We start from the raw sequence: 13,719 nt of genomic DNA, 5'->3' as shown, positions 1-13,719 counted from the left end.
CGAACCCACAGACATTGCCAGCATCCTAGCTGACAGGTTCAGCACAAACTTCTCCCTCCCCTCCTCACCAAAAGGGCAAATATCTATCCCAGCAGAGTGCTGCCCCCCTGACATCTCAGATGCTCAGGTAAGAGCCGCCCTCTCCAAAGCAAAAAACACAGCATCAATGGGACCAGATGGTGTCCCGGGCTGCGTCCTACATGAACTCCAAGAAGAGCTAAACCCAAACACAAAACTACTGTTCAATCTCAGCCTTACTACAGGATATGTGCCCAAAGAGTGGTGTACAGCAACAGTGGTCCCTCTCCATAAAGGTGGTGCCTCAACGGATCCTGGAAACTATTGCCCCATAAGCCTGACTAGCTTGGTCTGCAAAGCTATGGAAAGGATCATCATGGACCTCATAAATAAAGATATTGGGGACCTACAAACACTGGATCCTACCCAGTTCGGCTTTGTTAAGGGCAGATCCTGCCTCTTAAACCTGGTTGATTTCTTTGAAACAGTCACCAAGGCCATTGACGAGGGGAAGGTGGTCCACACAGCCTACCTGGACCTCGCAAAAGCCTTCGATACAATACCCCACTCGGGCATTATAGATAAGCTCACCAGCTTAAATATAAACCCCTATGTCACTAGATGGATTGCAAACTGGCTCAAGGACAGAACCCACATGGTTAGAATTGCTGGAGCCATGTCAGACTCCTAACTTAAATGCAAAAACGACAAACAGTAACTTTCTTTCAAGTGAAACAAGGAAATAAGTACAGTAAGCAATGCAGATATCACTAGTGATCCACAGAAGCGCCGAGAAGCCGCGTATTAGGTGGAATTAGCGTTCCAGGGAAATAACAAGCAAACAAACAACAAGCATATAAACAAAGCTAGATTCAGCAGGCCTGGATCTAGTCTATGCTACAGCAAACAAGGTGTACCAATTTCAGTAAGATACAGTTCAAATATTCAGGCACTATAAACCTTTAACCAGAAATTCCCAGCTCAGAAGGGCAGAGTCCAGCCTCTTCTCCCACAAGAGTGCAGACCACAAACCTTCTTAATGTAAAATACCTGGCCTGAAGCCCAAGTGATTAAACCAGAACTAATACACTTTAAGAATAACAGACACTGGGCTCTCAATCAGCAGTTCCCAACTTAGAAGGATGAACGCTACCTCTCCTGCCACCACAGTGCATGCCACAAACCTTCCTAATGTAAAACAACTGGTCTGAAGCCCAAGTGCTTAATCCAAAAGACTTAGAATGATAGCTACACTTTAATCAAGTTACTACCAAGCAGTAATAAATACAATTGAATTACAAGTGGTGTCCCACAGTTACAAGTGGTGTCCCACAAGGTTCAGTCCTGGGACCTCTCTTGTTCGGTATATATATCTCGGAGGTACAGGCCAACACGGAAGGACTGTGGCTGACCAAGTTTGCAGATGACTGCAAACTGGGCGCCATAATCGACTCTCCAGCCGACACAAGCATCCTCCAAAAGGGCCTCATAGAAACAGACAACTGGTGCCAGAGCCATGGCCTCAAGCTAAATGCCAAAAAGTGTATAGTCATCCCCTTTGGCAAAAACAAAGTGCCCACAAATTACCACATAGGTGGTAATCCATTAAGTACGGAAGAAGTAATTAGGGACCTGGGGACCCAAGTTGATAGCAATCTCTCATTTGACAACCATGTGGCCAAAATGGTTAGAAAAACATTTTATATAGCCCACCTAATCATGAAGGGATTCACATCTAGATCAGGGACGTCATCGTGCCTCTTTACTCATCCCTCATCAGGCCCATAATTGAGTACAATGCCCTTTTGGGATGTACCTTACCAGACACATGCAGCAACTGGAAAGACCCCAAAAGTACCTCACCAAGAGGATCAAAGGGCTCAAACAGATGCCATATGCTGCCCGGTTAAAGAAACTCCAGCTCTACTCAGTGGCATACCGCCTGTTCAGAGGCGATCTGTGCCTGACGCATAAAGCCATGTCCAACCCGGAATTAATGGACATGCTGCACCTCAGAAAATCCAAATCCCATCGAGCTACGCGCTCGAGAGACTTGAACCTCAGCACTGAAATAAATAGGACATGCTGGAGGGACAGATTCATAACCCAGAGGCTCCCTCACTCTGGAATAAAATCCCAGTCCAGGTTAGGCAGAGTCCCTCATTGACTCTCTTCAAGGGGAATCTTGATGAGTGGATGGGAGATCGTAGGTTTACCCCGGGTATCACTTCTGTGTCACTGTTAGACAGAGGCACAGTATACTAACCTCAAAAAAGGGCATAGCAAAATAAATTTAAAATGGGTGGCGAAAGCCAAACACATTCTGGCTAGGCTTATAAATGCCCTAGGGCAGATAGCCTAGTATGAACCTATGAACCTATGTGAGTAGTGCCTAATCAACATAGATGCATATGTGCCTGTGTTGTGCATGCAGATCTTTTAGGAAACAAAGCATACTAATGTTCTTCTGCGTCAATGTTTCCCCTTCTTTGTCCACAATTATATTGTCCCCATTAACCACCCACTTAAAAGAATGACATAGTTCTTTTCATTCGTTTTGTAACTGGAATAAAGCAGCAAATTACTTGAAATAATGTTATTGCCACAGTTGCAAAACAAATTACTTTTATTGTAAATACAAAACTAAAGATCCGCAAAACACACTGACACTTTTACCACAATTAGAAGAAGGAACCATTTCATTGTTTCAAGCAGATGAATGGGAACAGAACATTTTTAACAAAATTATATAACAAGAGAAGGTAACATTTACCACTTACACCCTATAAAATGGGTGGCGAAAGCCAAACACATTTTGGCTAGGCTTATAAATGCCCTAGGGCAGATAGCCTAGTATAAACCTATGAACCTATACATATTTTATCCTAACCATGGTTATACTGCAGTCCTGATTAGAATAAAGCATGTACTTAGAGAATTAATGGATTAGAACTGTTTTCTGTGCTTTCTTTTTCTTCAGCAGTGAAGCAGGAATCTGACCAAAGCTTCCTGCATGCTATCACCATGACATTTATATAGTGAACAGTGATGTCACCAGAAATTTACATTTTGTAATCAAACCTAATGTAGTTGCCCCCACCACCCACTTTTCATTTTAAAAATGTACTTAACCCTCAAAATGCTACCCCTATACATATAGTAAGTGGACATGTTATTTTCAACTTTTACCCTTTATACCTATAAAAATCTGTCTTTAGAGGTGTTTTCCTTTCACACAGTCATTCTTTGTATAACTCCGATATGTAAATATTTGTTTACACAGTCCTTAACATTCTGTGATTTATGAGTACTAAAGTTTCCATGAGATGGTCAAAAAATGTACTCATTTGAGTATACTGAGAATGCCTAGCTACACCCTTGATAGTGAGCAGCTGCTGACAGCAATAATAGACCTCTCTTTCTCTCTCTCTTTTACACATGCACACACACTTGGTGTTACTGGCATATTGTAAAAGCAATAAGTTCTAAAATCACACTGTTAAATACATACAATGTGCAAGTAACAGAATATCAGTTCTGCAACCCCCCCCCCCCAAAAAAAAAAAAAAGTTCTCAAGTATACCTCATTGCCCATTGCTCTTGGATAAAAATAAGCATGCACATCATTTAACAAACTACATCACACATTTGCTTGGAAGAAATGGCCTCAGCCATGTATTTAGTATGCCAGATCAGAAGTCAATGCCAATCAGATCAATCAATGACAACCAAGAATATTCAGATGTGTGCAAAAGGCAGAACTTGGAAATAAGTCAAATTAACCAGGCCATAACATACTACCACAGTCTCTATAAATTCTCAAACACCAACAGTCCCATGAAATCAGTAATCCAGATACCAGTGGTTGAAGGGGATCTGCCACTTACAGGATGCCAGGCTCTGGCCCCCAGCCTCCCTGCTACACCATGGGGCGGCCCACGCAAACAAGAGCCGAGATGTCTGAGCCTGAGCCCCTCCCCAGGTAAAGCAAAATCCTTTGCAATTTTAGACTTCCAAGTCTGCCCTTCCTCCCTTTATGACTGCGACATCTACCTACCATACCTTTCACTTGCTGAGGAAGGCAAAAACCTGAAAACCCAGTAATAAAAAACAGAAAATCCCTTCCTGACCCCTAGAGAATTAATTAATTAGAACTGTTTTTTGTACTTTCTTTTTCTTCAGCAGTGAAGCAGGAATCTGACCTTATGGGTCAGCATGCACTAGCTAGTCATATCAGTCAGCATTTACCACATCTCATCTTGTGCTACTTACACCTCTTTCTGCTTTTACGAGAAAAGGTGGATGGGTGAGGTGCTCTGCTGTTTCTTGCTCTGATGTTGAAAAGAGATTGTGCCTGGCTACTTGTAGCTTTTTATATTCTTCCTCTAACTACCCATCTACCTTTACACAACCCCCTCTCCTTAACGTAACCAACTTCTTGCCTTCCTGACTCCCTCCTCCATCCCCTATCTCATGCATGCTATTTTCCCCAAGCACTATAGCTGTCTACACTTCTTTGACATGCTGTCATTATGAGGAATGTCCCTCGTTTTGGGGTCTTAAAAGTCCTTGTTCCCCACAGTTCCAAATTGAAAAGGTCATATTCAGCCTTAGGGATTTTTAACTGATATCCATGATAAATATTACTAAATCATAATTAATTCATAAAACTAACTTTTCATAAGCAAATGTAACACATTTTAACCATCCTACGGGCTTCCTAGTTGTCAGTAAGCTGTTAGTGTTACACATTTTGGAGACTGAAGGTTGAGAACTATGAACAGAATTTGTACAAAAATGCTGAACTGTTATACAATAATTTATACTTTGCATATACTTATAATGGTATTCCAGGGTTTGTTGCACTTGGGCGTTTTTGCTAGGCGATAAGGGGACCATAAATAGCCTTGACACCACGTGCATGTGTAGGGCTAGAGTGCATAATGTCCTGGGTTCGAATAAAGGTTGGGCAAGGTTTCCTTTAGTGGAAAGTTGGCATAATGGTTAAGGTGCTTACCTTACAGACACAAGGTGTAGTGTTTGATTTTATCACATGGTGTAATTAACTAGGCTTAAAATGGTCCACAAAGGCAGTTCGCTTAGTACTAACCTATGACCACCGGGAACAAAATGTAGAGAGCTATAGGTTTTTCAACGGAAATAATCAGCAGTCATTTAGAGTAAATTGATAGGGAGTGAAGAGAAGTAGGTGTTGTTAATTAGAAAAGTGCCGCTATCCCGATGACCTGGACTTCTTCTTTCGGCTGTTCTCGGTTAGGGGGTCACCACAGCGCGGATCTCCTCTCCGCTCATGATTGGCAGTGGAGTTTTACGGTGTCGAGTTGCCAGCCTAGCGCACAACCTTTCACAGAAGGCACACGCACGCACGCCTAGGGCTAATTTAGAGTGTCCAATCCACCTACAGCAGGTCTTTGGGACGTGGGAGGCGTGGCCACAGGGATTAGGGAAGCTAATCAACGCTAACCGCTGCAACACTGTGGCATCCCCCTGATGACCTCGACTGCATTCAAAAAATTGAAAGTGGGGATTGCCCTTTTATAAGGCTAATTTTGGCTTGGGGGGATATATATGCTGTGTGCATTTTACTGTGCTACATTCACGGATTTAATGTTATTACGGTCACTCACGTAGCAGTTCATAAAAGGAATACTCGTTTTGTTTGACGTATGGCTTTCATACGCTGAGGTGACGTTCTAGTTCTAGTGCAGACTGACTAAACGAAGGAAATGGAAGAAAGATTAGCTGCGTACCGTGAGAGAAAAAAGATCCAGAACAAAAAATCGATTGCTGGTGTCCTCGATGGCGAAAACAGATCGGAGTCATTTGGACTAACTAGAAAAGTGAAAGTTTTGTTGGCTTATTGGCGAAGATCTGAAAGTGACTCACAAGAAAAATTAACGTGTGACAATAGTAGGGTGAGACTGCCAAGTTGCACTTCACGCGTGGACGTGTACTTTATCATTTTTGATGGATGGCTGGAATGGTTATATTGAGTAATGTATTTGTTATGTTCCTACAGCATACCTCTGAACTGTTCACGTCTGTTCCTCATAAAATTTGTAGTTTGGCAAATCACCCGAGATGATCTGAGCACTTAAGTCACCAAATAATGGCGTACATTTGAGTTTGACTTCAAATCTATTATTTTTATTTTATTTTACATTTGTTGACCGGGCAAGTCCAACTGGATATATGTCCATTTTCAGTGGAGGCCCGGGGAGAAAAGCTCCAACAAACACAAAAAAAGCACAATATCATTTGAGACATTTACAAATACAGCTAAATTTACAGATACTCATCTCGTTCATTACATTTTGTTGCATTTCTGTAAACAGGATCATGGTACATTTCAGCTATGGTTAGCCATTCGAAAAATTTCCTAATAAAAATTTTATATAAGACAATACTAATCCCACAGAAGATGTATGCTAAACCATGTTACTTTGCCAACTTTCTAAGTTTATTATAACAGTATTTAAAAAAAATCTGCCCCCATGTTTGGCCCTTTGTCCTCCCCATTTGGTTAGGCTTTGTCCAGATTTCTTGCACTATGAATTTGAGACGTATGGCCTAAATACTTTACTTCATGTTGTTCGCTTCATAGCGGTGTGTGACTTGTTTATTTGCCTTGGGTTACTCTTGCAGTAATCGCAAACTACACAGCGATATATGGACATACCGGTTAATGTCACCTGTTAAGTCAGGTGGGAGAAAACGTTAACATTTCATGCATGTTGTAAAATCCATGTACTATACCCAACTGATATATGTATGTTTTATATATGTTTTTACAGCAAACATGGCATACAGGTTCCTCAGAAGTCAGGTGGGAGAAAATGTTAACATTTCAGGCACGTTGTAAAATTCTTGTACTATACCCAACTGTACGTGTATGTTTTTACAGCAAACATGACACACACTTCCTCAGATATAAAAAAAAAGGCGTGTCTTTTTTTTTTTTTTTGGGGGGGGGGGTTGTTGCCACACGAACTGTACAATCACAGTTACTGAATTCCACAACTAATATCCAGACTCCAGATATAAATGATTTTGATTTAAGGTGTGCATTACCCACCATGCACAGCGCAATATCTGCCAGAGCCATCGAGTCCCCGACTCCCCACCCAAACCTTCGTGAAAAAGTTAGGAAAGATTACCCTGTTCTACAGTAGACCTTTTGTTTTTCCATTTTGTCTGTGATTAATTTAGTCTTTGGTGATATTTTTGTAGAGAGCTGGTGTCTTGCTAAACACCCCAGAAGTTCTTCTCAGAAGCAGCTAGCAATCTGAGACAGAGGGATAACACCCTTTTTAAAGCACAGGAGACCTAAGTCTGATCTACTGCTTGGGTTTCTCCAAAATCACTAATTGAATTTTTTATACTATTACCTACTGTTATATTTTGTATTTTAATGTTACCTGTCTCAATTACCTAAGTTATGTCACTATATTTGTTTATGTACCTCTGTTCTTTGGAGCTTTTCTCCCCGGGTCTCCACTGAAAATGGACATGTATCCAGTTGGACCAACCCGGTCAACAAATGTAAAATAAAATAAAATAAAATAAATATCTGCTTTCATGTACTTAACGTATTTGTGATAGAAAATGTAATGTTGTTATGGTCTGTTTATGAAGGCAAGTTTAAAATGAGTATGTTAGTGGCTCTGCTGCTAGAAAAGCCAGGAAGGCAGTGGTAGGAATGAATAGCCCATGTTAGCTCATTCATCCTGGGGAGAAGAATCTTCCAAACACAGAGAAAAGCAGATTTCACCAAGATCAGTGCTCTGCTGAAATACACAGTGGAGGAGGCACCTTTGCTGGTAGCACCGTTTTTACAAGTGTTTGGTATTCCAGAAGTTATTTTGGAAGTAAAGAATGGTAGGCAAGGTAGAAATTATCCTAGAAGAGAAGACTGATTTTTCTTGCTCGCTGTTCATATTGTAAATTTATCAGTTCTGTGATGGCAGCTGTACCACTCGCTGATTATGAAAAATTGCTGGAAGAAATCTGTTTAGTCCTTGCAGAGAAGTTCTTAGCACTGCTATTGATTTGTTTCAAGGATCAATGGTGGACCTGACTGTAGGCTTTACTAAAGTGGATATTCATCAGAACTGACAAGGACTTTGGAAAACAGAGTTAGGAGTCCCAGCTCTTAATTAAGTTATTAATTAGTTTTACATTTGTTTACTGGGAAGGTCCAACTGGATACAGTTCCTTTTTCAGCGGAGGCTCTGGGAGAAAAGCTGTACAATTACAACAGGACAATTGTACAAAATATCAAAACATTACAACAGGGAAGCAGTACATGCAGAGCTCTTAATACATCAATTTTACATGTATAGACTAAGGTTTATACTTCCACTTGAAAAGAAGAATAAAGAGGAGCCCTGTTCTGAATCCTTGCCTCATCTCTATGAGATTTAACTGTTAAAATACCATAGGAAAATACAAATGGTTGATGTTTTGGCATCTCTTGGGGGGGGGGGGGGTTCTGTGTAAAACTGTCCCAAGATTTATGGATTCCCATTCACTCAAGTACTTTGCCACCTGAACACGCAGATCTGTAACTCTGATGGGAGTGGATCCATTCACTGTAAGTTGAATGATTAAGGGCTGCAGACTTTAGGACTGCTCAGCATTATAGCCACAGGCTGATGGTTCATTTGTCAGGAGAATTAAGATAATGAATGATACTTTTCATTGAAGCTATTTTTATAATATTTTTTGAATTTTTGTCACTTTTCTTTCCTTTCCTCGGGCCTTATGCTGGCTTTTTCATAAAATAAATTTCTTTCCATTTGCCTGTAATATTTCTCAAAGTTGTTGTTTAGTTGCCTTTTCTGGCTTTTGGCTTGGGCTTCCCAATGAAGGCTAAGGATGAGTTGTCAGTTTGACAGGATTGTCTTGCTCCTTTTTAAGGAGTTTTGACTTTCTGGTTTCCATTGTTGTGGTTGTATGCTTCTCTTGTTGAGGTGCTGCTTGTTTCTGGACTTTTGATCAGTTGCCTTCAATTCAGCCACACTTCAAAGGATTCAGCATTATCCCTGTGGAGGAAAATCTTGGGACAGGATAAGCATAAAAGGTGTTTTGTTGATCGGGGGGGGGGCCACTGCAAACAGATGAGAAATTTGGTGACACAGATACTACCTTTCTTTTCTGTTCATGGGCATCATTGGAACTAATATTATTTGCCTGAATGATGGTTCAGTGGAACTAATATTATTTGCCTGAATGATGGTTCAGAGTTAACTGATGCTTTATTGACCTTGGGTAGAAGACCTTTAGTGCTGAAGTCTGTCGAGTGTTTGTTAGGAATCTTTGAAGTTGCCTACTGTAAGCTAGCTCAGCCTATTATAACATAGATTCACCAGAGAGTTTTCTTATCTTTCCTAGAGCCCTGAGGTTGTCTGTTCTACTGTGGAACCTCTACTTAAAAAGGCTCATTTGAAGAGTGTGGGACATCAGTTGCAGTCCTACTCCACAGATAGCTTTGACTGTCTTCAAAGCTATTTATTTCTCAGTTCTCGCTAAGACAATGTTTATGAATGTTGTTGAAAAAGGCATCCTGCATTACTTAGAAGACTTTGACTGGGAGATCCCTGACACTAAGCCATGCCTGAACTGCATTTTTGTTTGCCTTGATTACAAGATGTTTGTGCAAGTGTTTGATTTTCATGATGTAGCAGAAGTTTGGTGGATTGCATTATCCCAAGTAACATAGACCCTAACAATTTACCCCAGCTTGTGGAACCTATAATACTCTCTGCATCAATTCTTTTCCAACGTCTGTCATTAAAAATATCCCCCTAAAACTAAAACCTACATCCCTAGCTGCAGATAACCCACCAGCTGAATACCTAGACAGTTCCATCTTATGTCCCCTCCCTTTGGAAGAAGTCATTCATCCTGCTGTTGCACAAAGAGAGAAACACGACTGAACTTCCAACTGTAGACCCGTACTCACCCCTCCAATGAAAATGTTAGAAAAATACATCACCCATTCTCAACTGTTTAACCACTTTCTAAGCAATAACATCCTTTTTTCCATTCGTCATGGCTTTAGGCCAAACCACAATATCATTACTGTGGCCAAACCACAATATCATTACTGTACTAATGGATTCACAATATCGTTACTGTACTAATGGATTTCTCTAAAAGCATCAGTTATGGCCATAATATCTCCCCTTTTCTTGGGTCGTGCTAAAGTCTTTGACACTCACTCATAATAACCTGCTTTATCAGTTGGTTTCCCTTGATCTGTTCTACTCCAGTCTCTTAGTTCATAATCTATCTGCCCAACGGATCTCAAGCTGTTAAATGGCAATCTAACATCTTTACCTTTTTACCAATCCCTGCCAATGTCCCCCAAGACTCCATACTGGGACCACTACTGCCTAATATACTTTTGAATAATTTACACACTGCACGAAAACAAACTAAACTAGTCCAGTACGCCGACAATGCAGCCATTATTAGCTCTGCCCAAAATTCCATTTTTCTGTAAGCTAATGCAAGATTCATTCTTCTCTGTTGAAAACTGGCAAAAAATACTGAACCCAAAAAAGACAAAACTACTCTCTTCACCTCAAGTCTAATGGAAAATGTAAAGTTAACCTGCAGATCCATCCATAACCCCCTTTTTGCACATGGGGTCAGGGTGTTACTGCAACAGTGACAGTTATCTAGAACAAAGGTTTATACTTCCAGGTGGCTAGCTCTGCTGCAGTAATTCTTCCACACCACACATTTGTGCACACAGTCGCATCTATGACCAATTTAGAGTGTCCAGTCTACCTACTGCATGTCTTTAGAATGTGAGAGGAAACCTGGACAAACCTGCAGAAAACACAGGCAGGACATGCAGACAGCACATAAGGCACTACAGCCAAAATTGAACCAAGGAACCTCATACTTTGAGGAGACAACACTACACACTGTGCGACCTAACACTAATACTGAGGAAGTATCCAGTATTAAATTACAAGCATTTTAGTAGACAACACCATGGAATTTATCCTCCACATCCAACATGCAATCAGAAAAAAAAAAAACGCGTCGGACATTGGGTCTGCTTTTTAGAACCAAACAATGTGTGACTTAAAGCATTGGGATAATGGTAGCATTCATTTCTTTGCCGGTCATCCTCGTATCCTTTTGCATTCTTCCTAACTGTTCCGTAGTATTCTTCACTGGATTATCTTCAGCTTTCTTGTGCATGTACCTGAACCACTGTAATCTGTTCTCTTTGACCTTTGCAATTGGAGCCACTTGGGCTTCTGTTCTGATGTCATTATTTTTTTGTCCATTCCAGAGTGTGCATCCTACCACCCATCTCGGGCACTTCCGCAAGTACTCTGCTTTCACTGCCCATGTTGCTGTATCATGCAGTAGTACTGGATGCACCTCTCCTTTGTATACCTTACTTTCATTTTTTTGGCATTTCTCTGTTCTACACTGCCCAAGGTACTCTGTTTGGCTGCAGCCTGTCTTAATTGTAGCTTTGACCTCCTCATTCAATTATCCCTTCTACTCAACCACTCTTGGGTACTTGTAGCTTTTAACTTGTTCCATTGTTCCACTCTTAGATTTTCACAGAATGTCTGGATTTTTGTTTCATATTTTTGGTCTGTTCTTTATAAAATTTATTCTTTTGACAAATCACTAAGGATAGAAGTCACTAAAGAATGACATAGGTTTTCAGATTTCATATCCTTCAGAAAATGCGTGTTAACACAAATTCTGTTTGTTTTTAGCAACTTTAAGTATATAAAAGCAATATTTAAAATTCATCCCTATTTTTGGGCCTTTGTCCCCCCATTATTTTCGGCTTTGTCTAGATTTCTTGCGCCAAGACGTTGAGAGGCATGCCCAACTTTCAACTTCAGTTTAAACAGATTAGCCTTTCACTCTACAAAAAAAAAAATCCATGTTTTAAGCAGTTAACTACAACAACTCTCAAGAAATAGAGCTCTTTGCATTACTGACAAACATCTCCAGAAATAGAGCTCTTTGCTCTACTGACAAACTCCTTTCAATCTGCAAAGCTCACAACAAAGCAGGAAATTCCCTTTACTTCACTCTAATTGTACCTCAGAGTCCTGGAACTCCATTCCCCTTCCACTCGTACTCTTCAACAACGCATGCGTCTTCAAAGGTAAATTAAAACTGTACCTGCCTGAGTCATGGCTATGCCCCTGCTGTTCTCCAGGCTAAATTATTCCTAAACTGCATCTCCTGTGTACACACACGTCACTGATTCTCTTTCTTATTTTTCTGTCTTCTACTCTTTTAACATCTTTACTGAATTATCACTTGGGACGTAAGTATGCATACATTTATGTAAAAGAAAGTGAACCATATTAATATGTAGCCAGTTGCAAACATTATACACACACACACACACACACACACACACACACACACACACAGACTCTGTTACAATATTCAGTACTTCAAGTATAGGTGGTTTAGACTTTGATTTCCATTTTCAAGTAATTGCCTTATTTCGGCAGCCACCAGAATTAAACTTGAGAAGGCCTGTGCCTATGCAATTCAGATCCTGTATCTATTCTTATTTATACATATATATATATATATATATATATATATATATATATATATATATGTATAAAATGTATTTGTTTACAAGGGTGGTGCACTGCTCAATATTGACCAATTTCAAGCTCAGCCAGAGTTACCAGGTCCTTCACACTAAGTGAAGTCTAAAAAAAAGTGTTTCGTGTGGAACAGCAGGCAGTTCCACATTAAACAGAAGTGGCCCTACTTTGCTATTTATACGAGCCAATCCTAAATAGCAAAACGGAGGCTGTTTTGCTAGGATTTTAACCGGCATTGTGGGCCTCTGGAATGGGCTGCTAATCTTGGGACATGGGACAGTCCCCCTCAGGGATGTCTGGCAACCATGGTAAAATACAAAACATTTCACAAAGGGTAAAAAGGGAATTTTTAAAGTATGCCAACTCATTGCACTCCCAAAACAAATGTTCCTGGTTACCCCTTTCTTCCCCCCATCACACCTGCAACATAAGTTCTTTGGAGTCTGCTTATGGTATAAAAGTGCACATGCAGACACTTTCAAGGCAAAAATAGTACATTTTCTACACTTTGCATATTTGTCCTCCCATTGCTTCCTTGTGAATTGCTTATCCAATCTCTCTTCTCAAGGTTTTTTTTTTTTTTAACCTCCGCTGATCAGTTCGTATGGTTATTCTGCAGTATTTTATGTGCCCTATTAATTATTATTATTTTTTTTTAATACAACTTCTGTTGTAGATTCAATTAAAAATTCTACCAGAGCAGGTCTTTCACTTAGGATTCTTCTATTTTAGCCAAATTTGGTAAAAAATTGTGATAGCTTTGCAGCTAAGCATGTAGCAGCTCATTATAAATAAGCTGTGGGCCATACGAACATGGCCAGTTTATAACACAGTAAAGTTGAGAGTGACATGAGCTCACCATATTGTACTAATTATTGCTTTGGCATGTACATTAAACATCAGATTTCTTCATGATCATTCATTTATGACAGTAATATTTTTTTTAATAATAAGGTAGCAGGTATTACTTTAGCTTGCCATCCCAAAATAACAAATAGTGTTATATTTGTGTGTGGCTTTAGTTTTCTTAGTCTGTTTCACTACTGGTAGTCTGAAAATC

General features: G+C 40.1%; 1 protein-coding gene across 1 annotated transcript in view; it reads left to right on the top strand.

Moving 5' to 3' along the window:
* The first annotated feature begins 5,454 nt into the window (after positions 1-5,454).
* SAYSD1 (SAYSVFN motif domain containing 1) overlaps positions 5,455-13,719 on the top strand; it is a 110,475-nt gene continuing 102,210 nt past the window's right edge. Inside the window, exon 1 of the mRNA XM_044084831.1 lies at positions 5,455-5,954. Within this exon, the coding sequence (XP_043940766.1) occupies positions 5,766-5,954 (189 nt within the window). The 5' untranslated portion in view covers positions 5,455-5,765. The remainder of the gene's footprint in view (positions 5,955-13,719) is intronic.

This window comes from Protopterus annectens, chromosome 1.part1 (assembly GCF_019279795.1).
Source record: "Protopterus annectens isolate FY-2018-M chromosome 1.part1, PAN1.0, whole genome shotgun sequence".
Taxonomy (NCBI): domain Eukaryota; kingdom Metazoa; phylum Chordata; order Ceratodontiformes; family Protopteridae; genus Protopterus; species Protopterus annectens.
The sequence above is the reverse complement of the archived record's forward strand: the minus strand, read 5'-3'. Positions and strand labels throughout refer to the sequence as shown.